The 24,835-nt window shown below is 51.2% G+C and overlaps 2 protein-coding genes across 2 annotated transcripts in view; one reads left to right on the forward strand and one right to left on the reverse strand.

Annotated features, from left to right (window-relative positions):
* Mrps18a (mitochondrial ribosomal protein S18A) overlaps positions 1-14,049 on the forward strand; it is a 16,595-nt gene extending 2,546 nt beyond the window's left edge. Inside the window, exons 2-6 of the mRNA XM_013019049.1 lie at positions 5,180-5,211; positions 7,649-7,756; positions 9,974-10,097; positions 10,193-10,262; positions 13,674-14,049. Coding sequence (XP_012874503.1) covers positions 5,180-5,211; positions 7,649-7,756; positions 9,974-10,097; positions 10,193-10,262; positions 13,674-13,818 — 479 coding nt within the window. The 3' untranslated portion in view covers positions 13,819-14,049. The remainder of the gene's footprint in view (positions 1-5,179; positions 5,212-7,648; positions 7,757-9,973; positions 10,098-10,192; positions 10,263-13,673) is intronic.
* Positions 14,050-14,165: 116 nt separating this feature from the next.
* On the reverse strand, positions 14,166-23,160 carry Rsph9 (radial spoke head 9 homolog (Chlamydomonas)). The gene is made up of 5 exons (XM_013019117.1): positions 22,963-23,160; positions 20,492-20,621; positions 20,130-20,276; positions 14,523-14,648; positions 14,166-14,392 (listed from the first exon to the last, which is right to left on the reverse strand). The coding sequence occupies exons 1-5, from the start codon at positions 23,080-23,082 to the stop codon at positions 14,244-14,246; spliced, it is 672 nt and encodes a 223-aa protein (XP_012874571.1). The 5' UTR covers positions 23,083-23,160; the 3' UTR covers positions 14,166-14,243.
* Positions 23,161-24,835: the final 1,675 nt, after the last annotated feature.

The following is a 24,835-nucleotide window of genomic DNA, read 5'->3' on the forward strand; positions in this document are numbered from 1 at the left end:
ACATTATCTGACCTTTTCTGCTTGACTCATACATATACTAGATATTGCAAATAAGGGAAACCATGGGACCTATGTTTCTTTGGGCCTGGCTTACTTCATTTAATATAATTTTTTCCAAGTTTTTCCATTTCCTAACAAATGGGGCAATGTCATTCTTTCTGATGGAGGCATAGAATGTGTGTTTTATTTTTAAAACTGAATGCTTAAGAGGTTACACATAAGAGTTTATTATTATTATTATTGTCATGGGGTTTGAACTCGCCTGGGCACTGTCCCTGCACTCTCAGCTCAAGGCTAGCTCTCTACCACTTGAGCCACAGCACCACTTCTGGTTTTCTGGTGGTTAATTAGAGATAAGACTCTCATGGACTTTCCTGCCTGGGCTGGCTTTGAACCGTGATTCTCAGATCTCAGCCTCCTGAGTAGCTAGGATTACGGGCATGAGTCACCAGCACCCAGCTGTAAAAAAATTTTTTAGCTGGAAATCGTGAAATAATGATCTGCATATTCAAATAAGTCTTTGAAGTCTTCTCCATAAATACTTAGGTTGATATTTCTGTCAGTCACTGTCAGCCTAAAAACCAGGCACTGGTGGCTCATACATGTTATCCTAGCTATTCAGGAGGCCAGCCTGTGCAGGAAAGTCCGTGAGACACTTATCTCCAATTAATTACCAAAAAACCAGAAATGGCACTCAGGCTCAAATGGTAGAGCACTAGCCTTGTGCCAAAGAAGCTCAAGAACAGGGCTCAGGTCCCAAGTTCAAGCCCCAGAACCAGCACACGCAAAAAAATACAAATTTTAAAAAAACATCATATGACTCACCTGACAACTCCCCACAACAAAGAACCATCTGGCCCAAAATGTCAGCCCTGCTATTGTTGAAGAAGCCTAAAGTTTGACAAAATGGGCATACAAAGCCAGAAACAGAAAAAATATTGCAGGAGGAAAAAAGTGATTTTCTAATTCCTGGTGTAGGTGGCAGGTAATTTTCTAGGTTTCAACATATATTCATCCTTCCTTAAAGGTGGATATTAGCTGTCATTTTTACAGATGAGGAAATCCAGTGCCAGTAGTTATAAGGGATGGTATTAGAAGTAAAACCACCCTCCTTCCTCTCCAGTATCATCACCTTGGTACTCGATAGCAGGGCCTTCCTTGCCTGAAAGCTCCTGCTAGTGAGCTGCATCTAATGCTTTTTTGGGGTAAAACTGTCAGATTTAGCAAAGATTGTATTAGACCTTATTCCTTCCATATTCTTCCTTATTCTTATAATGGAAATATATCTCAAGACACAAAACAGATTGCACTGAAACAAGGAAAAGCCAAAGGGAATTTGCCCCATCCTTTTATCAGCTAAAGGGCTGCCTGGAGAATGTAGCGTTGTAGACAGGGATATGCCTGTTAAGATGCATAGTTCTATAGCTTCAGCTTTAAGAGAAAAAGGAGCAAGTTGGGGGCATTGAAGAATTTAAGGGGCTTAGCACCGAGACTCATTGTTCAGAAGCAGAAGGCCAATGACATTCCCTCAGGATAGAAGGGATGAAAGAAGCAGTGATTGTTAATAGTGGAATTAAAGATGAACTGAAGGAAGCTATGCATGAAGTAGGAAGATATTTGAAGATAGTGGTCAATGACCAGAAGCACGGACACACCTCCCAAACCCACTCTGCTTCTTGCTAGGCAGTTAGGGCTGCCTTTGAGCCATCAGTTACTCCCTTCATGCTGAGTAGGACTTGGTTTCCACATAACCTTAGGACTTTGTTTCTTTGGCTGCTAACTCCAGCAGTGGCCTACTCTCACCATTCATCTTCCCTCACTTCCTCCTGTACTAAACAGTTGGGTCTTTACACAGCTGCAGTTCACTGCCTTTATGTTTATGTGGCCTTCAAGGTCTTTTTCGTTCATTGCAATCTCACCACAGTGCTCTTTCTCCAGACTGTTATCATTCAGTTATCTTGGACTCCTTCCTAGACGAGTGTTTACTGAAGTACTCAAAGGACCTCTTTACAAGGCATGGACTTTATTATGATGAAGTTCCCATTCTTGGTTTAGTTCCCTTTCCTCCTTTAGGGCAAAGACAGTGCCTTTCTATATTGACTCCACAGTAGGTAGATTGGGACCCCCCCCACACACACACCCCCAACACACACAAACACACATTCACTGGTACTCAGCAAATGGGTTGCCTAGTTTGGGACAGATTTAAGATGTGTATCTTGAGAGATTTTGGCCCTTCATTCTGGTCTAGAAAACTGCTTCATCTCTTTCCATTGACACTGCTGTATCTCAGAACACAAAGGTGATTTCCTCTTTTCTCAAACAAGTTTTCTGTTAGCACGTGAAGCTCTTAGTCCAGCTTGTCTTAGCTACTCCCCCCCCCCCCTTCCCTTGAATGGAGAGGCAGCCAGGGACAAAATGGATCTCAGGTTTTGTTTGGTTTTGCCATGTTTTCTATGCCACACTGAAAATCAATACTCCTTTGATTCTTATCTCCTCTTTTCAGAGGCTTAAAATCTACTGAGGGCCTTTCCAGGCTCCAGGCAGGCCTACTCCCTCTACACGGAGACACCACCCTAATCAGGCTGTCTCCTGTGAGTTCTCAGGTCATTCCTCTGGTTTGACAAATTGTCTTAGATAAGCATCTGCCTATTGTTTTACCCACTGGCTTCTAGTAAGACATTCACTGGCTTGGGATTGCTGTGCAGAGAGCTTGTGAACAGTGGAGCTTGCCATGGGCTTTGATCTCTCTTCCAGGGGCCAGTGGGATGACTTCAGGGTTTGGATCTTTGCCGAGAGTGATGTGTGTTTTGCTAGGCTTGTTTACCTCATGGTTAGGACCCAAGTGGCTGTACCAAAAGGGGAACCACATGTTTATCCTCTTTGTGTTTCAGGGCCTGGTTCTTATGCTGACTCCAGTGGGACTTGAATGTGCCTTTGCTTTTGTTTCCTGTGGGACTTCTGAGAAAAATCTCCCCCCTCCCTCCCCACCTGTTATTGCTCCGATTTGGTTGCCCTCAGCCCATTCCTAACTTGGTTTTCACGAATTCAGCTTCCAGGCTGACTGGAGCCCCCTCTAGGCTGGGAGTGGAGTGCCACTCTGCTCTGCCACTCTTCTGTTCCTCTCCCCACCCTAGGGAAAAATGGTGTCTGTGCCTACAGATTGCCACTGCAGTGACCTTCCCTCTGCAGCTGTGCTGGCTTCCAGTCTGACACCAGGTTGAGTCTCACCCACATCCCGTTCTTGGTTTGGTCTCTGTTCTGTACAAGTAGATCCGTGTGTGGGGTGACGCAGTTTCTTTTACTCGGAGGAGCCTTGTTGTCTTTGACTTGATTAGTGACTTCAGTGTATCTGGAGAAAGCCTCCGGGCTTTCTGGCCACTGTTTGTGGAATTGGACATTGAGGGGTCTCAGGTTGGGAGTAATGAATCTTTATGAATGGCTTGCCCAGAAAACAAATAGGGAATAATTCCAGGCAGTCTGTGTCCAATTAGGTGTCGGTCACAGCTCAGTGTTCACAGATGCTGGCATGGGTCTCTGCTTGGGTTACAATTGCCCCCCCCCCCGCCCCTTAGTCACTTCTATTTTTTTTTTGGTTGCAAAAGCAATATATATTTATTTTAGGAACCTCAGAAATTAAGTCCTTTCAGATAAGCAGAAAGCACCCACTCCCACCACCAAGGGAATGGTAACCAGAATCACCACTTGGGTCTCCAACACATATACACATAGCTGGTCATGAGCCCCTGCAACCTGCGGCCAATTGTGTGTATATGCTGATGGTGCTTTTCCTACAAGGAGGCCTGTAGCTTCCTCTGGATCCTCACAGTTAAGATCCCCAGCTCTCGCTGGTCTGTACTACTTCTTGCCTTGACCAGAACAGAGTAAAACTAAACCATGCTGGCCTGCCTTCTGTTTAAAAAGGGCTTTGGCATTAGTAGCTCATGGCTGTAATCCTTGTTACTCAGGAGGCTGAGATCTGAGGATCACTGTTCAAAGCCAGCCAGGTAGCAGTGTCCATGAGACTCTTATCTCCAATTAACGACCAAAATGCCAGAAAGTGGAAGTGTGGCTCAAGTGGTAGGGCTGTACTTGAGCACAAAAGCTCAGGGGCAGCAACCAGGTCCTGAGTTCAAGCCCCAGAACCAGCAAAAATAAAAAGAGAGCTTTAGTATTCTGAAAGGCATTTTGCAGCCCCAACAGTATGGACCCAAGTTTTCTCTTGTCATAGTGAAAGGGGGACCATGATGAGCATTTTGTTCCCCCAAAACAGCATTTGTTAATCATTTGCAGTGTACCAGTTCCTGTGCAGGAACAGGTACAGCTCCTTTTTAAAGATTGGGAGCGCAGGGAGATTCTTCAAGAGAGTGACAGCTCAGTGTGAGCTGTCACATCGGTTCTTGGTTCTGTCTTTGGTGGTGGTGATCGTCCTTCTGCATCCTGGTTAGGTTAAAATAGGGAATGCATGCTGCCAATCCAGTTCTCTGCTCAGGCCTCTGTTTAGAATGGCCATAGGTCTGTTGGCCCTTCATTCTGCCTCTCCCCGCCCCCCCACCCGCCCCACACTCCAGTGTAGACGAAAGAATGCTCTGCAGAGGATGGAGAAGAGGATGTGAACTCACACGACCCTCTTCATAAAGATTTGGTAGGGAATTCTGAGGATGGTTTAGGAGTGAATTTGTCTCATTGATAAGCCTCCATATGACCACTGGAACAGTTAATTCAGTGCTGAATTTTAGTTTGCAGAACCATCAAAGCCAGAAACTTTTTTGTCTGGTTCTCTTTGCGAAGGAACATATATGCAAGGGGGACATCTAAAAGTCTTTCCAGTGCTGCTGCCCTCCCCCCAAAATAGTTTAGGTTATTATTGCTAACCACAGTGGGGCAGGATCTTGCCAGCTCTTCTGACCAGAACCAAGACAAATCTCAGTTTAGACAGACAAAACCTGTGGACACCCTTAATCCCAGAGAGATGCTACAGCCCCAGCACCCAGTCAGCCTCAACGACATAGAGCCCTGGCGCTTGGCGTGAAACCTGCATACTCTGTCTTTCGGGAAGGGACCGTGGGAGAATGTAGACTGCAGGCTTTTTTCTGCCTATTTGGAATTTGAGCTGTTATTTGAAACTCCCTGTTCCTTATTAAATGGCTGACCTAATTTTCCCCCTTTATCTCCATAGTGGTGGAGATCCAAGAAGGGAAGACAACTATAGTAAGTATCATCGCGTTGGCCACTCATAACCTCTTTAATGCTTGGAGACGCCTGGCTTTTCTTCGGAGGAAGAGAGGGAGGCCCAATCCGGACTCCTGGCTCCAGGACCTGCTCCCTCAGTGACCATAAATCCCACAGTCTACTATTTTTCAAGCTGTGTGCTGTAGTGTGGTTAATCAGAAACAGTCTCCGTGCCTGGGCTGAGGTATCTGTTATTTGATTTAAATGACCTTTTGTATGGCAAAGTCTCAGAGGCCTTTGCTAATAAGTTCTTTGGCAGGTGTTAAATCATCTTCCCAAAGGGGAAACTAAGGCAGTATCGCAGGCCTAGAGCACCAGAGTAAGTCAAGCCAGGAGCCTGGATCTCAGTTCATTTTGTCTGGAACTACTAAGCCACTCCTGAAATGATGTATCTAAAAGGTGACACTCTAGCCCTGACTTCACTAGCCAGCACCCCACTTGTCTCTTGTTAGAAAGCTGGAACAAGTCTCTATCTGCCAAAGATCCCTTTTCCTCACTGGGCCCAATTACCTCCCTTTCTTGGGGAGTCATGAGCCCAAGATCATCCTATAATCTTTTTTTTTTTTTTTTTGGTCGGTTGTGGGGCTTGAACTCTGGGCCTGGACTTTGTCTCTCAGCTCTTCAGCTCAAGGTGAGCACTCTACCACTTGAGCTACAGCGCCATTTCCGGTTTTCTGGTGGTTTATTGGAGATAAGAGTCTCTCCGACTTTCCTGCCCAGGCTGGCTTTGAACCTCGATCCTCAGATCTCAGCCTCCTGAGTAGCTAGGATTACAGTTGTGAGCCACCATCGCCCGGCTTTCATCCTATAATCTTTAAAAGACGTTTTCACATGGCCTTCCCCATGCCTCCAAAAAACCTTCAGCCACTCCACAGAGCTCCCAGAAGCCTCTGGAACTTCTATGCCAATCAAGGACTTAACCCTTGTGGCAGCCAGCCAAGCACAGCCTTCCCCAAGGGAGTCTTATCCCTGGGGGAATCCTTCTGTCCTCCCCTAGAATATGCTTGCTTAACCCCTATTTCTTAGGGGATCCTGCTCCCTTAGGGTGCCTCTTCTGGTATACACATTCACTCTATAAACTTTATGTTGAGAGATACACATCTAACTTGGAGTCTACTATTCCTCATGCAGGACATGGTCTGCTATTGGATAGCACAACCATGGAGACTCTGTGCCTCTGGAAAATGCTATCCATGCGTGCCTCTGGGAAATGCTATCCATGCCTGAAGAGGTACAGCCATTACTGTCTTTGAACATTGCCCTCTCCTCTCTGAAAGATAGATGCCTGCCTCACCAGCTTGTGTTAAATGATTTCAGAGAACCATTGGGCCTTCTTTCACCACCGGGTCTTCTCTCAAAGCCTTCTATGTACCTGCAGATTTTCTCTAGTCCATAACTTGTTTTTGGCATGCTTCTGGCTGCCATGAAAGGTAGATAGTGGTGCCTGGCACCACTGAGTAAAACTTCCAGGCCCAGTTTGTTCAGGCACCACCCCCAGTGTTGCTTTTTTCCCAAAGCTGCTCAGACCTGTCCAGCCTTGCTCTCATCACCCACAGCCTCAGTCTGCCAGCCTTTCTAAGCTCCCCTTGAAATCGGAGCTGACTCTTGGATCACTGCTTTATCATGCTTAGCAATTCCAAGGCTACATCACAGGGTACAGCCAAGATGGGGAGATCACTTCACACATGGCCCCAGCAGGGTTTAAAGGTGGTGTGTGAAATGATCACAGCCAAGAGGAGGACCAGGAATGAATCTACCTGTTCATGTGGTTTGGTTAAAAGAGCAGCTTGTCTGTGCATCCCATCGTTCTCAGCCCCAGCCCCACTGGCATTTGGGGCTGGTAACCCTGCATTGTGGGGCTGTCTTATGCAACACAGAATGACTAGTAGCATCCTTACTAATTGCAATAGCACCCTGCCCCATCGTGATAATCAGAAATGTTCTCAGACAGGAAAATAAATCACCTGTGGCTGAGACCTCTGGGCACAAGCTTCGCTCTGAGATGAGGTAGTGCCTGCAGTCTCCAAGACAAGCCTGCCAGGAAGGAAGCTTCCTTACACTCCATCCCTGTCCATCTGGAGTTTTCTCCATGTGCCTATATTGCTTTGTCCCAGAGGCTTGGAGGACCTCGTGTTCTGGTGTTTTGTTTTGGCTTGTTGAGGAAGGAAAGATAGAGCAAACCCTTCCCTCCCTCTGCTACCAGTATTGAGATAGTTTCCACTAGCCCTGAAGGCCGCCAAACCACATCCACACCACCACCCCAAGGCTCATGGTACAGTAGCTACAGAAAACCCCACAGTGCAGGCAGAGGCCTTTTTGCTGCTACCCTCAAGGCCCCCACCGTTTGGGGTTTACTCAAGGATGCAGGGCTTCCTGCAGCCCTGTCCTTCATGCTATCTTTTTCTCTGCCTCCTAGATTGAAGGCCGTCTCACAGAGACTCCCAAGGAGAGCCCAGGTCCCCCCAATCCCTCGGGCCAGTGCCCCATCTGCCGCTGGAACCTGAAGCACAAATACAACTATGAGGTGAGTGCCAGCACAGTCACTCTGTCATGAGGTCACATCACAAGTACCTCGAGTCCTGTTCTTCCTTGGAGCTGCCGCTTTGCCTCACCAAAGAAGCCCTATATTGCTCCTGGCTGTCAAGTCTGCTGCACTTTAGAATCACTTGGTGAGTGTTAATGATCATAATGCCCCAGCTCCACCCCAGACCAACTGCCTCAGTCTCTAGGGGCGGGGCTGGCATTTTTAAGCTCTGGTGATGTTCACATGCAGCCAGGACTGAGTAAAAGCTGATTGAGTTCGTGGGCTGGCTCAGAACACCAGTGGTTGTGTTCTCAAAAGGCTAGAATCAGGTCGGGTTTAGCTCCTGAGGGTGGCTCACAGCCCCCACTGAGAGCTGTGAACACAGTACTGTCTCTCTCTGTACTGCAGCAGCCGCTTGTGGGGAAGGCGACGTTAGCAGCGGTGGTGCTGAGCGCAACGCTGCCACACTTGGCTAGTGCTAACCTGCTGTAATGCGCTGTAAGGAGCAGACACTTTGTGTCCTTGTTTTCCAGTGAGCAGATTTAAAGCCTGGAGATGCGGATGAACTTGCCTCTCATCACCAGCTACTAAGCAGCAGCTGGACTACAAATTCTGTGATAGCAAGCCAGCCCACTAGAGATGAGGAGGCCTGGAGAAACACTCCTTGTTGCTCACTCGCTCCCTGATGACATAAAATGTTCTATTTGGGGGTTTCAGGTTATTCAGGCTCTAGGCCAATTTGACCTGTAAGTTGTCCCTGTGCCCCTCTGTGGAATGGGATGACTATGGGCAGAGAGGCTGGTCAGCTGATAAGAGCAGGAGAGGCCACATGCCCATGGGATCTGAGCCGAATGACCCAACTAATCTCCTGGGCTGGGAGCCTTGGCTTCTGGCCATGGGGGGCTGGGGGGAAGCAGGGGGGGGGGAGGAGGGCGGGGTGAGACAGTACCCTGCCCTAGGCCCTCCTGTGGTAGGTGCTTGAGGGAGAAGCCCCACAATTGCCCAGCCACCATGCAGCACTCTTCCAACCAACATTTCCAGGAAATACAGTTGGCTCTGTTGTTCTTGCAGAAGAAATCTAATCCCCTCCAAGGTAAAGGCTAAAGTTGTTTTTCCTTTACCCATTTCCACTCCACTGTTGGCCTACTGCACAAAACCGCTGGCTTGCTTAGTGACCTACTACAAGGGCTGTAGCTGCAAGCCCAGTTTATTGGCCCTGGATTAATCCAATCCAAGTTCTTTTCATCCAATTCTGAGGAGTACAGGGACATGAACAGGGGCTCTGAGTCCCCATTCTGCGGTTACACAGTAAGGCTCGGAGCAAGCTGGTATGTGCAACATGACTGTTAAGTCTGGTATACCAGGCCCAGAGAGAGGCAATTTAATCCCTTCAACCATTCATGGAGGGTAGAGGGTGAGAGGGAGGAGGTCTCTTGTCTGTTTTGTTTTGTTTGGTCGTGGGGGTTGAACTCTGGGCCTGGGCACTGTCCTTTAGCTCCTTAGCTCAAGGCTACCATTATACCATTTGAGCCACAGTGCCACTTCCGGTCTTCTGAGTGGTTTATTGGAGATAGGAGTCTCACAGACGTTCCTGCCCAGGCTGGCTTTGAACCTCGATTCTCAGATCTCAGCCTCCTGAGTAGTTAGGATTACAGGCATGAGCCACCAGCACCCGGCTCTATTCTATTTATCCTTCCTCCTTGACAACCATCTTCCCCAATCCTGAGAAGTCTGTTGGGCAGGTTGTACTCCAAATGAATTGAAGTCCATTCTCATGTGGGCATGGGACTTAGCAAACAGAGTTTACACGTGCTGCCTGGCACCTCCGGAAGGACAGGAGCTGGAGGTGTAGGCACACACTCAGTGTGTGGCATGTAGGGTCTGGGGCTGGAAGGTTCACCTCTCCCTCCGGGTATGGAGAACTTCACGTGTTCCCAATCACAACCTGAAGAAAACAGCCAGACATTTTCCATCAAGACAGACCCTGCAAGCGCACAAAGAACTGATCTCTCACTTTCATTCACCATCAGGAGACTCTCCTAGAGGTGCTGAAGCCCGAGTGCAGATCCGTGTACAAGCTCTATGTGGAGGACGTGGTCTCAAGTCAGCTCCCAAGAAGGAAAGCCACGCTGTGGCTCCTCTGTGAGCTGCAGAGCCCTGGTGCCTAGCATCACACACAGGCCCAGCTGATAGCCTCCTAATTTCCGTTTCCACTAGGATGTGCTGCTGCTCAGCCAGTTCATCCGGCCTCACGGAGGCATGCTGCCCCGAACAGTCACAGGTCTGTGCCTGGAAGAGCACCGCAAGATTGAGGAGTGTGTCAAGATGGCCCACAGAGCAGGTAGAAGGGCCCTGAGCTAAGAGGGGCAGAGGACAGCAGGTGCCTCCCCATCCAGAGCCCCTCAGAATTCCTGATGTGTTCTTCCTCGCACTCAGGTCTGCTACCAAATCACAGGCCTCGGCTTCCTGAAGGATGTGTACCGAAGAACAAATTCAAACTCAACCGGTAAGCAAAACAGTACCAGCCACCTGAGCATTTGGGCCTGTGGCTCTTGCCGGATCGCTGTAGAAACCTTTTGCTGGAGCTTGTCCTAGCACTGGAATGCCGGGCATGCCTTGGCTGTCCATCCAACTCCTGTCACTCCCACTGTGGCTGTGCCATGCTGTGTTCTGCCTTCCAGCCCCCAGTTGCTTTCTTCTTCCCTCTCCTAAGAAGCACTGATACAAGAACAGGAGGGTAAGGCTGCTGATTGGGCATTAGAATATGGTAATTCCTATTTATGACATCACATAGGGTTGCTGTGGAGATGTCAGCACTTCCTTGAACTTACCTTTTTTTGGGGGGGGTGGGGGGTCCGTTGGTGGGGCCTGAACTCTGGGCCTGGGCGCTGTCCCTCAGCTCTTCAGCTCAAGGCTAGCGCTCTACCACTTGAGCCACAGCGCCACTTCCGGCTTTTCTCTTTTTGCTTATGTGGTGCTGAGGAATGGAACCCAGGGCCTCAGGCATGCAAGGCAAGCGCTCTACCACTGAGCCACCTTCCCAGCCCCACTTCCTTGAACTTTCATATTCCGGTCCTCCAGCACCAGGATTGTTAGAGCAGACATGGAGAACTTTTGGGAGATAGGGCCACCAGATAGAGCTGTGCTAGCTGTGCACTGTACCACTCAGGGGCAGCATCCATGTAGCCTAGAAGTCCTGAGGCTTTGTAGAGCAGGGAGGAAGGCCCAGAGCCTAGAATCAACCAGTCTGCTCCACCCAGAGCAGGCAGGCAGTGCGCTCTGGCGTAAGAGCAGATTCTTGTTCCTCTTCTCCCATCTTTTGCACCCCCACACTCACACCCTCTTCAATTCTCATAGGCCCTGTTCAGAGCAGAGCTGAGTCTGAAAATTGATTTGGGGGTTTCTTGTGCTCCCCTGCCAGTGCTTCCTCCCTCGGCCAGTCCAGCTGCCAGAACGGGGTAGACAGGGGGCCAAGGGATGATGAAGCAAAGCAGGACCCTCAACCCCCGCAGACCTCCCAGGCCAGGCCCTGCCAGAAACCCAGACGTGTGCCGGGGGAGGCCAGAGGGGTGGGCCAAGGGTACAAGATGTGGGAACATGGGCTGCTTCCTGGTACCTTGCCTCCCCATGCCTGCAGGCTGGGCCAGAGCTGGGCCTTCACTGACACATTCATTGCAAGCTGGGCCATCTGCCAGCAGCCCTGGGGGGCAGGACATGGTAACCACTGTGCCGTGGTCCATTTGGGGGTCAAGCCCACCCCTCTAGCTTTTAAGAGCCAGCAACAGGCCTGCGGACACCATCCATCCTACCCTCGGGCCTTTGAAGCTGGGCCAGGCCCTTCACGCATCCGGAGTCCTTTAGCGTGATACAGGATTGATGATGTGTGGGGGCTCTTGGGTTGCAAAAGGCCAGAGGGTGGTGGGGAGAAGGGGGCTGGGGGAGGGTTTGGCTCCGAACACAGTTGATTGTCCTGCAGGGGGCTCTGGTACCAGCCAGACATCCCTGAGCTGCCATGCACAGTCTGTGCTTTGTTCTGCTGCCTCCCCATCCCACAAGAGGTAGGAAGGGGCAAAGGTGTTCCCTGCGAGCTGACGAGAGGCCACCTAGCACCCCGCCGGCTGGCTGCTCTGTGTGGTACAGGCGTTAGGCCCAAGGCCAGCCGAAGAACAGCCCAGGCCATAGCTCTGGTCAGTTGGAGTCTTCTGGAGCCTTGAATCCTAACAAGCACCCATTTGGGAAGCTATCACTCCGAAGACGAGGAAAAGCCAGTAAAGAGGCCACTGGGTGATCAAGGGATCTCTGCTTTTACTCTTAGGTTCTTCCTGAGCAGCCAAACAGGGTCAGCAATTGACACCTGACACCTCCAGTGCACACTCCACTCGCAAGTGCCACCCTCCTCAGCTCCCCCTGACAGGAAGACCAGGTTCCAGGGAGCATGGTGCAAATACACAAATCATCAGTTCTTTTAACTTTTTCATCTAAAAGCTTTCTATTAATGTTATTAGTCTTTTAAATTAAGCCTTTCAAGCCAGGTGCTAGTGGCTCACACCTGTATTCCTAGCTTTTCAGGAGAATGAGATCTGAGGGTCATGGTTTGAATCTAGAAAGTCTGTGAGATTCTTACCTCCAATTAACCACCAAAAAGCCAGAAGTAGAGGGGGCTGGGAAGGTGGCTCAGTGGTAGAGCACTTACTTTGCATGCTCAAGGCCCTGGGTTCGATTCCTTAGCACCACATAAGCAAAAAGAAAAAAGCCGGAAGTGGCGCTGTGGCTCAAGTGGTAGAGCGCTAGCTTTGAGCTGAAGAGCTGAGGGACAGTGCCCAGGCCCAGAGTTCAGGCCCCATGACCGGACCAAAAAAAAAAAAGCCAGAAGTAGAGCTGTGATTTAAGTGGTAGAGCACCAGTGTTGAGCAAAAAAAGCTCAAGGACAGCACCTATGCCCTGAAAGCCCCAGTACCAGCACATACAAAAGCTTTTTATTTGAAGAGCTCTAGAGGTGGGCTGGGAAGTTGGCTCAGTGGTAGAGCGCTTGCCTTGCATGCCTGAGGCCCTGGGTTCGATTCCTCAGCACCACATAAGCAAAAAGAAAAAAGCCGGAAGTGGCGCTGTGGCTCAAGTGGTAGAGCGCTAGCTTTGAGCTGAAGAGCTGAGGGACAGCGCCCAGGCCCAGAGATCAGGCTCCACAACCGGACCCAAAAAAAAAAAAAAATCTCTAGAGGTAGCTCAGGTGAGGCCCAGCTAGAGCCGAGGGAAGATTGCTGGCCCTGGTGCTTGAGTTGTCAGGACAAAGGGTGGGCCTTTGCCCTCCAGAGCGGGGAAACCCCAATCCCAGCCGTATGAGCCACTTTGCCAAGAACTGTCAGGGCCTCGCCATCTCCGAAGGAGACTAGAAAGCTATGGTGCTACTGTTTCCCTCCACATGCAGGAAGCTTCCTGGGTCAAGGCTGAGGTCACTGGCCTGCGCCCCTCAGGTCCCACCAGAGGTTGGGTGAAGGGCAGAGGTCCTGTGCCAGTTGGAGTGTCCTGGAAAGTCCCCTGAAAGCTGGGGTGCAGAGAAAGCCAAGTGGGGAAGAGTGCAGGGTTCCTCTGTGTCCTTACGTCATTCTTACCCCGAGGCTGAGCTCAGAGAGGAGTGTGCTCGCCCCGCAGCCTCCCTGTGCCTTCTCCCCAGCACTCATAAAGATCAAGGGAGCGGGCTACGCCGCCTGACCCTGGCCACACACACTTGCAGCACAGAGCCCGGCCCCATCTGCTTCCAGGACACTCGGCAGTGACTCCCAGGAAAAGCTGCCCTTACAGAGGGAGAACTGGCAAAGGAGAGTGCTTGGCCCACGGTGGCCTGGTGTGAGGCCGCACCCTGCTCTCCCTGTCCCAGTGTGGCCCTGCCGCTCACGCTGACCTTGTGCTCCCTCCACAGCTACCTGACCCGCTGGTCTACCCGCTCTGTCAAGCCCATCTACAAAAAAGGCCACCGTTGGAACAAGGTGCGCATGCCCGTTGGCTCGCCACTCCTGAGGGACAACATCTGCTACTCAAAAAAGCCTCTGTGCCTGTACCACTAGGGCAAGGCCGCCGGGGCCTCCTGCGCCGGGCTGTGGGTAGAGGCCTCGGGCGGCAGGGCTGGCTGCAGTACCCGCAGAGTGGCTGAGTCGCTCAGCAACTGCTGTGGTCTCACGACTGACTTGGGCCCTGTTCATTTCCTCCCCCCCCCACTCCCCCCATGGGTGGAGGCGGGAATTTAACTGAAGGAACCATAAAGCAGGCTGGAAGTTTACCTGCCCTCCAGGTGTGCACTCATTGCTTGGGAAGGGGGATGGGAACTGGCACATTTCTAGCCACTACACACTGTCACTCACCTCACAGGATGGGCCACACAAATACCACGCGAGACAGGTTCCTACTCTATCGGCAGTGGTGCTTTTGCATGGGGGCTGTGAGGAGGTGGGTTGGGCTACCCAGCCCACGGGTAGCCCACATTTGTCCATCTTCATTTGTCTTCCTCAAAGGAAGGTTGGAGGTTGTCACCTCCAGCTGTTGCCAGCAGTCGTGTTCTAGTGTCCCCTGCAGTCGCACATTCCAGTTCTCCAGAGGCCAGTGCTTTGGACTGGGTTTCCTGGCCTGGTGGACCTCTCAGAGCTGGACCCCAGAGGGAGGGGGGAATGAAGAAAGGCAGAACAGGCCCTAAGTTCAATGAATTTATAACTGATTAAAATCCCCAGCCTGGCGCCATCCTACAGCATGAAGGGCAAGTCCAAGTTCTTCTCACCAGTGCCCACGTAGATGTAGCCATAGTTTTTGGTACGAGGAGCATGGTAGAAGGTGAGGCCTGGCCAGAGCAGGCTGCGTAGCACCACCAGAGCGTTGCCCCTCTCCATCTGGATGCTCCAGGACCCTGAGAGGACAGGCGGGAGGTGAGGCCTGGGGCTGTGGAGCCCCAGCTCTGCCTGCAGGGCAGAGGCCCCTGCTTTGGGCGGCCAGACCTGGTACTGAGGGTCTGGTAGAATGGGAGGCCTTTCCACCAGACCCTGTGTTTCCACCACTCTGTGCTGACTGCCTTCACCTTCCAGGAAGGTAAGGAAACTGCTCAGCAAGACAGGACTGCTCAGCACAGCTCAGTAGGGTTCCAGGCTTCTCCCCCGCCCGCCCCCCCCCCCACTCTACTCCATACCAGGGCCAGTCATGTTTCCTTCGCGTCACTAGTCCTAGTATAGTTTGCCTCCTGCTTACATAGGTTCTCTTCCCAGGTCCCAGAAGCCTCTGAGATGGATTAGACCTCCAAATAGGGGCTCCACTTCAGGCATCTGGGCTCAGTGGACCTCCTGACTGCTAGTGGACTGGGAGGGGGCTTGGGTTGCTAATTGGTGGTTGTCAGTGCTGAGTTCTGCCCCGCTTTGTACCCTCCAGGCAGCAGCGAGCCGGCCCAGGCTGAGTGCTCCAGCCATGAGGACTTGGCTGAACGCGCTTGCTCCAGCTCTAGATCCAAGGGAGGGAGCCGCTGTGTGGGAGGAAGGAGCCTGGGAAAATCGCCTCTGGATGCAGATCTGGTCTTCTATTCCCTTGTGCACTGAGGCCTCTCCCCCAAACCAGCCACAGCCCTGCTCAGGGCCCTGCCAGAAAGGCAAATGCTTTGAAGGTTTTGGTGCTGGACCAACCAGCCATGCACTGCGAGCTGCTCCCAGGCCTTCATCCACTGCCAGCTCAGCTCTGCTGCTTGGCTCCCAACACCCCAGCTTCCCACAGCCCACCTCCAGCCACAGCCCACCCTGGTCACTCCACACCCAGCAGCCTCAACTCAGTCCCCACCCACTGGGGCCACCCTGTATCTAAAAGACCTGACTGCCAGGGACAGCCTGGTGTCAGCAGAGCAGGGAGATGCCTGCCCAGGCCAAACCAGAGCTTTCTGAGAGCACAGAGGTCTGCTGACCATGGCCCGAGTTTGCCTTAGTAAAGCAGTGACTGTCAGTAAGCACCACCACCCATGAGGTAGAGCCAAAAGACGGATTTATCAACTCCCTGACCCAGGAACCTGCCACACAACATCAAGAAAAATGTAGGAGGGCTAGGCATGATGGTACATGCCTGTAATCCCAACTACTTGGGAGGCAGAGATAGGAGGATCTTGGTCCAAGGCCAGTTCAAGTGAGATTCTATCTTAAGAAAAGAAAGCCAGGCACCAGTGACTCATGCCTATAATCCTCCTCAGGAAGATGAGATCTGAGACCTGAGGATCATGGTCAAAAACATTTCAGGCAGGCAAGTCTATGAGACTTTCTTTTTAGGTTTTTTTTTTTTCTCTCCCTCTCCCTACCACTCCCCCATCCTGGGGCTTGAACTCTGGACCTGGGCGCTGTCCTTGAGCTCTTCAGCTCTAGGCTAGCGTCTACCACAGCGCCAATTCCTGTTTTCTGGCGGTTCATTGCAGGTTAGTCTCATGTACTTTCCTGCCCAGGCTGGCTTTGAAATGAGATCCTCAGGGAAGTGGTGCTGTGGCTCAAGGGGTAGAGCACTAGCCTTGAGCTGAAGAGTGCAGGGAGAGCGCCCAAGCCCAGAGTTAAGCCCCATGACCGACCCCAAAAAAAAAATTAATCCTCAGATCTCAGCCTCCTGAGTAGCTAGGATTACAGGCATGAGCCACTGGTGCCCAGCCTACGTGACTCTTCAACTACAATTAACCACCAAAAGGCTGGAAGTAGAACTGTGGCTCAAGCATTAGAACACTAGCTTTGAGCAAAAAAACAAACAATGCTCAGGCCTTGTTTAAGGACCAGCACCACATACACAATGTAGGGCATGTCTGTGCCGTGTTGCCCAGGCTCTGACAGGAGCTCTCCCGCCTTCTCTGGGCACTGGCAGGTCTGTCCAGGCTGGCCCCTTCACAGGTCAAGAGGCCTCAGCCTGTTGCTTTTAATCACATCTCCAGAAAGCATTGCCCAGGGGAGATGAGGGTGCCAGATGGCAACACAGTGTTCTCAGTGCATGGTGCGTGGCAAGCCCCAGCCCAGAAGGTACCATTCCCTAGCCGCCTCATCCCACCAGGGCCTGCCTTGCGCATCCTCTGAAACCACAGTCCTACAAGAGGCCTGGTCCCTCCCTGCCCTGGGAGACCACCACCCCTTTGAACTAAGAAAAGCCAGACTGCTCATTGCTCTCTGCCTGCCTAGACAGCCTGTAGCCCTCTGAGCAAATGCCCTGGAGAAGATAGTTCTGGAAATCCCCCATCCCAGAGAGCCCCTTATCTCACCAGATGTTGGCCCACCCAGGCCAGTGCTAGGCTAGACCCTGCCTTCCTTCACCCACCTCTTGCCTCTAGTAGGTAATGTAAGTAGGGCTCAGAAAATGCCCCCTAGGCCATCATCAGAGGCTCCCACCTGGATAGTGGGGAGACGCTGGCAGGAAGGCAAGTGAGCAATACAGCACCCCCAGCAGGGCCAGAGGGCTGTGTGGAACAGGCCCAGGGGTGCCCACTGAAGTATCAGCCTGTGAGGAGCCTGCCTCCCTCCCTTGCATTCCTGTCACACTCCTGCCTTCTCAGTTCCGGGCTCGGCTGGTCGTCTGGGAAACAGACTCTCCACGTGCCAGGAGTCACGTAGCGTCTACCTGAGCAACCAGTGCTTGCTGTCATCCTTAACCTCTTCCTTGGTGCAAATGCTGGGACGCCCAGGCCCAGCCAGCTGCCATCACCCCTCCTTAGGGACGGGGAGACGCCTCGTGTGCTCTGCTCCATAGCCCCTGCCCTCCCATCCTGCCTGCTGACCGCCACTGCTGCAGCCCCAAGCACCGAGGCCACCATGGGTACGCGTCAGGTCAGAGGGGCCATGCAAGATCAGAGGAGATGGCATCCGCTCTCCTCAGATGACAGCTCCCTAAATTGTGTCACCTTAAAAAAAAAACAGCCACCTCCTTCCCCAGCAAGGACATAAGATAGAGGCAAGCCCCTAATACCCTGGGGACAGAGGAGGAATTCGGTAACACCCCAGTGCAGCCACCAGGGCAAGATTTGCCAGCCGGCTTCCAAGGAACTTCCAAAGGAACACACACACACACACACACACACACACGATTTGCCAGCCGGCTTCCAAGGAACTTCCAAAGGAACACACACACACACACACACACACACACACACCTATAAGGCTGGTCCAGTGCCTTGCTTCCACCCCTCCCCAGGCCATTGTCTCATTCATCCTCTCCTGTCTTTCCCCTATAGCTCTGCTTTCCAGGCAGCAGGTCCCTTGCTGCCCTCTGCTGCCCAAACTGAGCATTGCTGCCGAGAGTTCTGAAGCTTGTTTCATTTCATCTTCCCAAACCTCCTTGAGAGGATGAGGTGTCTATCTTGTTCCCACACCCGCTCAGCAGCTACTCTGTGGCTTCCTGCTAACAGACCAAAAAAGTTAGGGAGCGCTAGATGGCAGAATACCATCTGAAAGTCTGGCCCCTGGCCTACTGCTCCATCCATGTCACCAGCTGCTGCCCAGCAGAGCAGATGATGTTCCCTTAGAAACACTATGCTTGCTACTGGGACACTAGTGGCTCACATCTGTAATCCTAGCTACTCAGGAGGCTGAGATCTGAGGATCACAGTTCAAAGCCAATCCAGGCAGGAAAGTCTATGAGAGTCTTATCTTCAATTAACCACCAAAAACTGGAAGTGGTGCTGTGGCTAAAAATGGTAGAGCAGTAAGTAGCCTTGAGAGTAAAAGCTCATGCCTTGAGTTCAAGCCCCATGAACAACAAAAAAAAAAGAGCTACTCCACTTGTACAGGCAGAGACAGAAGGCGGGAAATGAGGGAGAATGAAGGGAGGGTGACATTGCTCAAGACACACTGTACTCATAACCTGACTTCTTTTCTTGGCCCATCCTGGGGCTTGAACTTAGGGCCTGGGTACATTCCTGAGCCTCTTTGTATTAAGGATAGCACTCCAACACTTGAGCCACAGCTCCACTTCCATCCTTTTTGAGTAGTTTATTGGAGATAAGCGTCTCTTGGACTTTCCTGCCTGGGCTGGCTTTGAACCATGGTCCTCAGATCTCAACCTCCTGAGTAGCTAGGATTGACAGGTGTGAGCCACAGGCACACGGCTATAACCTGACTTTTCATAACAATTAAAAAATCATCTCAAGAAAACTAAAAAAGAAGTGTTTCCTCTAGGGCTGGGGGTGACTATTGTTCTGTCCTTCCCACAGTCACTTAAAAGGACACCGCATCTGCTTGACAGTTAAGTCTGGGGCCCTGAAGTCTAACTCTGATGCTTACTGTCACTACGGTGAACTCTTGGACCCTCTGGTTCTTCCCCCGCAGCTGGCTGTGGGGACTGCAGTGGGATAGGACTGCACACAGGGCCTGGCATACAGTAAACAGCATCCATGCACTAATGAGTTATTGTTAGTGTCATTGTCACCATTCTCAGAACACCAATCACGCGAGGGAAGAAGCAGGGCACTACATCGACCTGGCACCTGTCTTGGTTGCACACCTGCTCTTCTGTACTGGTAATGTTCATGGCATATAAAGGGAGTCCAGCCGGGCACTGGTGGCTCAAGCCTGTAATCCTAGCTACTCAGGAGGCTGAGATCTGAGGATCGCGGTTCAAAGCCAGCCCGGGCAGGAGAGACCGTGAGACTCCTATCTCCAATAAACCACCAGAAAACCGGAAGTGGCGCTGTGGCTCAAGTGGTAGAGCGCTCGCCTTGAGCTGAAGAGCTGAGGGACAGCGCCCAGGCCCAGAGTTCAAGTCCCACGACCGACAAAAAAAAAAAAAGGGAGTCCAGTGGCCCTGCCAAAAAAACCACTGGCCTTCAGAGCTGTAGAAGATGAAAAAAGCACTACACACACACAGCAGGAGGCAAAACATTTGGAGCTCATTCTCTTAATGGGTGGTCTGCTCACCTACACGGCCCAGCCTGTGCCCAGCATGCAGCAGAATTGCCAAACTAAAAGTTGAGACATGTGTTACATCTCTAGGACTTCCAGGGCTGCTTGGAAAAGCAAAGAGTCAAAAGTGGAGATGTGGCTCAAGTGGTAGAGCACCATCTTTGAGAATGAGAATGTATGAATGAGAGTTTGAGGCCCTGAATTCAAGCCCCAGAACTGGCATGCATGTACACACATGCTCGTATGTGCACACACAGAGGCTGCTCTGAAAACCAAGCGACACAGAGATACCACACATCTGTGAGAGCATATGCCAACAGTTCTCCCTTTTGTTACTGAAGACCATTAACCGAGCGTCTGTCACAGCAGAGCACTGGGAAAGCCCTACCCACGACAACTCCCACCAAACCCACAGTGCCATTCAGGCCCTTGGCCCCAACCCCAGAGAGAATGGCAGGAGGCATGGCCCGCTGCCCTGAGCTGAGCCTCTGAACTGTTACCTTTGGGGATGTCATACTCCAGGGAATCCAGGAAGTCCAGGGAGGGGTCCAGGTTAGCCTTCTCAAGCAAGGTCTTGTTCTTCAGGTCCACAGCCTCCCTGAAGTGGAAGTAGGAACTGAGCTTCTTGACCTCAGACATGGAGAGTCCTAGAATGAGGCAAACAGGGAGGATGGTGGGCCCAAACCCCACAGGCCTTTTCTCTCCACATTAGGATGGCAGGGAAGGACTTGGAAAGAGACTCAGAGTGCAGTGACCCCTGCTAACTGTAGCACCGGAGGAGCACCTCTGTCTCCCAGCCATTTACACCTCAGCTCGGGTATAGACACCTTCCCACCCTGGAGGGGAACCCCAGAGAATCTACCTTCAAAGGTCCGATTGACATGAGTAGACCCAAAAGGGGTCTTGAAGAGGGCACCTCGAGGAACAATGGCCACAGCCCTGTCAATCTGGTCAATGATAGACACCAAGCGGGTCTCCTCCTTGATCTGGACCTGAGGAGACAGGAGAAGAGCATTCATTCAGCCTGGCACAGGACCATGGCACTGCCACCTGTCTGAACCACCAGTGTCCAAGCACACAGACCACACCAGACAGGTCCTTACCTCGATTCCCTCCTCAATCCATGCCTTTCTTCTCTCTCTTCCTTTTCCCCTTCCCTTCCTTCTCTCCCTCCTTCCCTTCTCTTTCCTTCTTTCTCTCTCTTCCTTTCCCTCCTTTCCCTTTCCCAACCTTCCTTTTTTGTGGGCTAGTTGCCAGTCCTTGGACTTGAACTCGGGGCATATATGCTGTCCTTGAGCTTTTGTTCTCAAGGCTAGTGCTTACTGCTCTACCACTTGAGCCACAAACTCCACTTCTGGCTTTTTTTTGGGGGGGGGTGCTTAATTGGAGATGAGTTTCATGGGCTTCTTTGCTGGGGCTGGCTTCCAACTATGATCCTCAGATCTCAGTCTTCTAAGTAGCTAGAATTACCAGTGTGAGCCACTGGCACCTGGCCCTTCCTTCCTTCTGTGTGTGTGTGTGCTGGTAGTGAGGACTGAACTTAGGGCTTCACACTCCTACTTGGCTTTTTGGTTCAAGGCTGGCACACTACCACGTGGGCCGCAGCTTCACTTCCCTCGCCTTCCTTCCTGGAAATGATAATGCATACATGTGATATAATATTCAAATTATAGATGGACACTGTGGCTCACTCCTGTAATCCTAGTGACTCAGAGGCTGAGATCTCAGGATCACAGTTTGAAGCCAGCCCAGGAAGGAAAGTCCATGAGACCTTTATATCCAATTCATCAGCAAAACACTGGTAGTAGAGCTGTGACTCAGAGTGCTAGAGCACTAGTCTTGAAGTATTAGCCTTGAGCAAAAAATCTAAGGCACAGTGCTCAGGCTCTGAGTTCAAGCCCCACAACCAAAAAACAACAAAACAAAACCGCACACACACACACACACACACACACAAACTAGTGAGCTGGGCACCGGTGGCTCATGCCTATAATCCTAGCTACTCAGGAAGCTGAGATCTGAGGATTGCGGTTCAAAGCCAGCCTGGGCAGGAAAGTCCATGAGACTCTTATCTCCAATAACCACCAAAAAACCAAAGTGGTGCTGTGGTTTAAAGTGGTAGAACACTAGCCTTGAGCTGAAGAGCTCCGGGACAGTGCCCAGGCCAAGTTCAAGCCCCATAACTGACAAAAAAAAAATAGAGTAACCATTTATATAGTTTTATATCCTGATCTTGGTAGCTTAGCATTATTTCTAACATTTCCCATATTATGATCTTATTTTTTTATGCCAATCGTGGGGCTTGAACTCTGGGTCTTGGTGCTGTCCCTCACTCTTCAGCTCAAGATAAGCACTGTATCATCTGGGTGCTGGTGGCTCATGCCTGTAATCCTAGCTACTCAGGAGGCTGAGATCTGAGGGTCACAGTTCAAAGCCAGCCCAGGCAAGAAAGTCCGTGAGACTCTTATCTCCAATAAACCACTCAGAAAACCGAAGTAGTGCTGTGGCTCAAGCAGTAGAGCGCTTACCTTGAGCTGAAGAGCTAAGGGACAGTGCCCAGGCCCAGAGTTCAAGCCCCACAACTGACAAAAAAAAAGAGTCTCACAGACTTTCCTGCCAGGACTGGCTTTGAACAAGGATTCTCAGATCTCAGTCTCCTGAGCAGCTAGGATTACATGCATAAGCCATGAGTGCCCTGCTTATTATGACCTTTTTTTTTTTTTTTGATCCAGTCGTGGGGGCTGAATTCTGGGCCTGGGTGCTGTCCCTCAGCTCTTCAGCTCAAGGCTAGCGCTTTACCACTTGAGCTACAGCGCCACTTCCAGTTTTTTCTGCTTATGTGGTGCTGAGGAATCGAACCCAGGGCCTCATGCATGCGAGGCAAGCACTCTACCACTGAGTCACCTTCCCAGCCCTTATTATGACCTTTTTACACTGAAGAAATCCACTTACGGTGGACACCAAGAACACCCATGAATGAATGTCTGTGTTGGTAGGAATGTCTGGAAATAGCAGCCCTGGACAGAGACAACAGAAGCCTCAGAGAGTACCACAGAGGCGCAGTGGCGAGGTACCTAGGTACTCAGTACGCAGCCAGGCAGGAGTGGAAGTAATGGTAACAGTAATGTCCTAATTGCTCTAGGGGTAGCTTTTTGTTAGTGGTGACTGACTGATCTGGTTTGGTGCTGGGGATGGAACCGAGGGCCTCACGCGCATATAATGCCCATGCCCATGCCCTCTACCTCTGAGCCACAGCCCAATGCTAATAGGCTGACTGGGAATGGCCACTAGGGGGAGCCATTGATACACCCCATCTCCCGGACCTTCACTCACCACGACTTCTTCATCGAAAGACTTCTCGCCCTCCGTCACCTTCTGGAGCTCTGTGTGCTCATACTCATGCGAGGGGTCCCCCATGAAGCGGCCCTTCACCACATCTGTCTGTGTCACCATCTCCTCTGTGGCCGGGGGTAAGAGGCTCCATTCTGTGCAGTTCAGGCTGCAGACAACACAACACTGAGGTCACTAGATTCCAACTCCTCTCATACCAGGTTTCTTGCCACCTTCCCTCCTCATCCCTAGGATCCGACCTCCAGAGACCTTGCCTCCCTGGGGACCCTTAGGATCTGTAAGTGCGTATGGTGTGCAGCCCACCCTCCTCTGACAGAGTCGAATGCCTCTCAACTTCAATGAGGTTATATCCTGCTTGATAAGCTGACAATGCCAAGTCAGCTTTCGTCAGTGGCTCATCCTTATAATCCTAGTGATTCAGGAGGCTGAAATCTGAGGATCATGGTTGGAGTCAGCCCAGCTAGGAAAGCGTGTAAAATTCATCTCCAATTCATCACCAAAACGCTGGAAGTAAAGCTGTAGCTCAAGTTGTAGAGCACTAGCCTTGAGCAAAAAACCTAAGGGACAGCACCTAAGCTTTGAGTTCAAGCCCCAGCACTGGCACTCTCACACACAAACACACACATACACACAGAAAATCTTGTCAAATCAAAAATGCAAGGCAAGCATAGTGGTGGATGCCTGTAATTCCCAGCATTCCATGTGCTGAAGCAGGAGGATTGGGAATTAAGGGCCAACCTGAGCTCTGCAATTATTCCAAAGCCAGCCTGGGCTACAAAGTGAAACTGTCTGACATGAATAAATGAATGAAACAAAAATGCATTTTAACACACTAACAAATCTGACAGCTTAGCAACACTGGACCATCCACACCCAATGGATGTCCTCAATCCCTCTGGCCTGGGAACTGCAGTGGATCCCCAGCTGCTCTCCCTGCAGTCATACCTACTCCCCCTCACACTGGCCCACAGGTGCTACTCACTTTGGGTCTGTTCTCAAGTCTGAACTGATCAGAGAGGATTCCCTGCTCACTCTAGTTCCTGTTCTTAACACTACCTGACATGTAACGTACTTTTCGGTCTCCCTTTTCTATTATCTGACCATCAAAACACACTACAACATGAGCTCCACATGAGCTCTTGGTCTTATTTACCATTGAATTCCTGTACCTAACCTAAACCAAAGCTTAGCATATAGTAAGTGCTCAGCAAATACTTACATGGTAAGAAGAAATGAACCTCAAATCTCCCTTCGTCCATCCAAACTGTCCTTGAGACTCCAGGTCTATACTTAAAACCTCCTACTTTGCCCTCAGCACTTCACCCAACTCCGCCTCTTCCCAGGAACACTCTGGAGGGCGGAGCCAGTGCTGATTTGGCCCCACCCTCCACTCCCCTACTTAAATCTTCATCTGGTCAGTGCTGGACAGATGCAGCTTGAATGGGGTGCTTCAAGGAGTGGTTAGCTCCCACCATCACCGGACAGGAGGAGGCTAGATGCTCCCTATGGCAGACTCCAGAGAATATTCTCCAGTTTTTTGTTTGCTTTGTGCTGGTCCTGGAGCTTGAACTTAGATCCTAGGTGCTGTCCCTGGGCGTTGGCTAGTAGCGCCATTACTTGAGCCACTGCCCGACTTTTCGGCTTTTAGTGGTTAACTGGAGATAAGAGTCCCACACACTCTCCAGCCCAGGCTGGCTTCGAACAGCGATCCTCAGATCTCAGCCTCTGGAGTAGCTAGGGTGACAGGTGTGAGCCCGACCTCAAGAGTGTTTTCTACTTCCAAGAGTGTGTGCGCACACGCACGCGCGCACACACACACCACCCCCGGCCCCGCCCTCAGACCCCGCCCCGAGGT

The sequence above is a fragment of the Dipodomys ordii genome, unplaced genomic scaffold, assembly GCF_000151885.1.
Source record: "Dipodomys ordii isolate 6190 unplaced genomic scaffold, Dord_2.0 Scaffold44, whole genome shotgun sequence".
NCBI classification, from domain to species: domain Eukaryota; kingdom Metazoa; phylum Chordata; class Mammalia; order Rodentia; family Heteromyidae; genus Dipodomys; species Dipodomys ordii.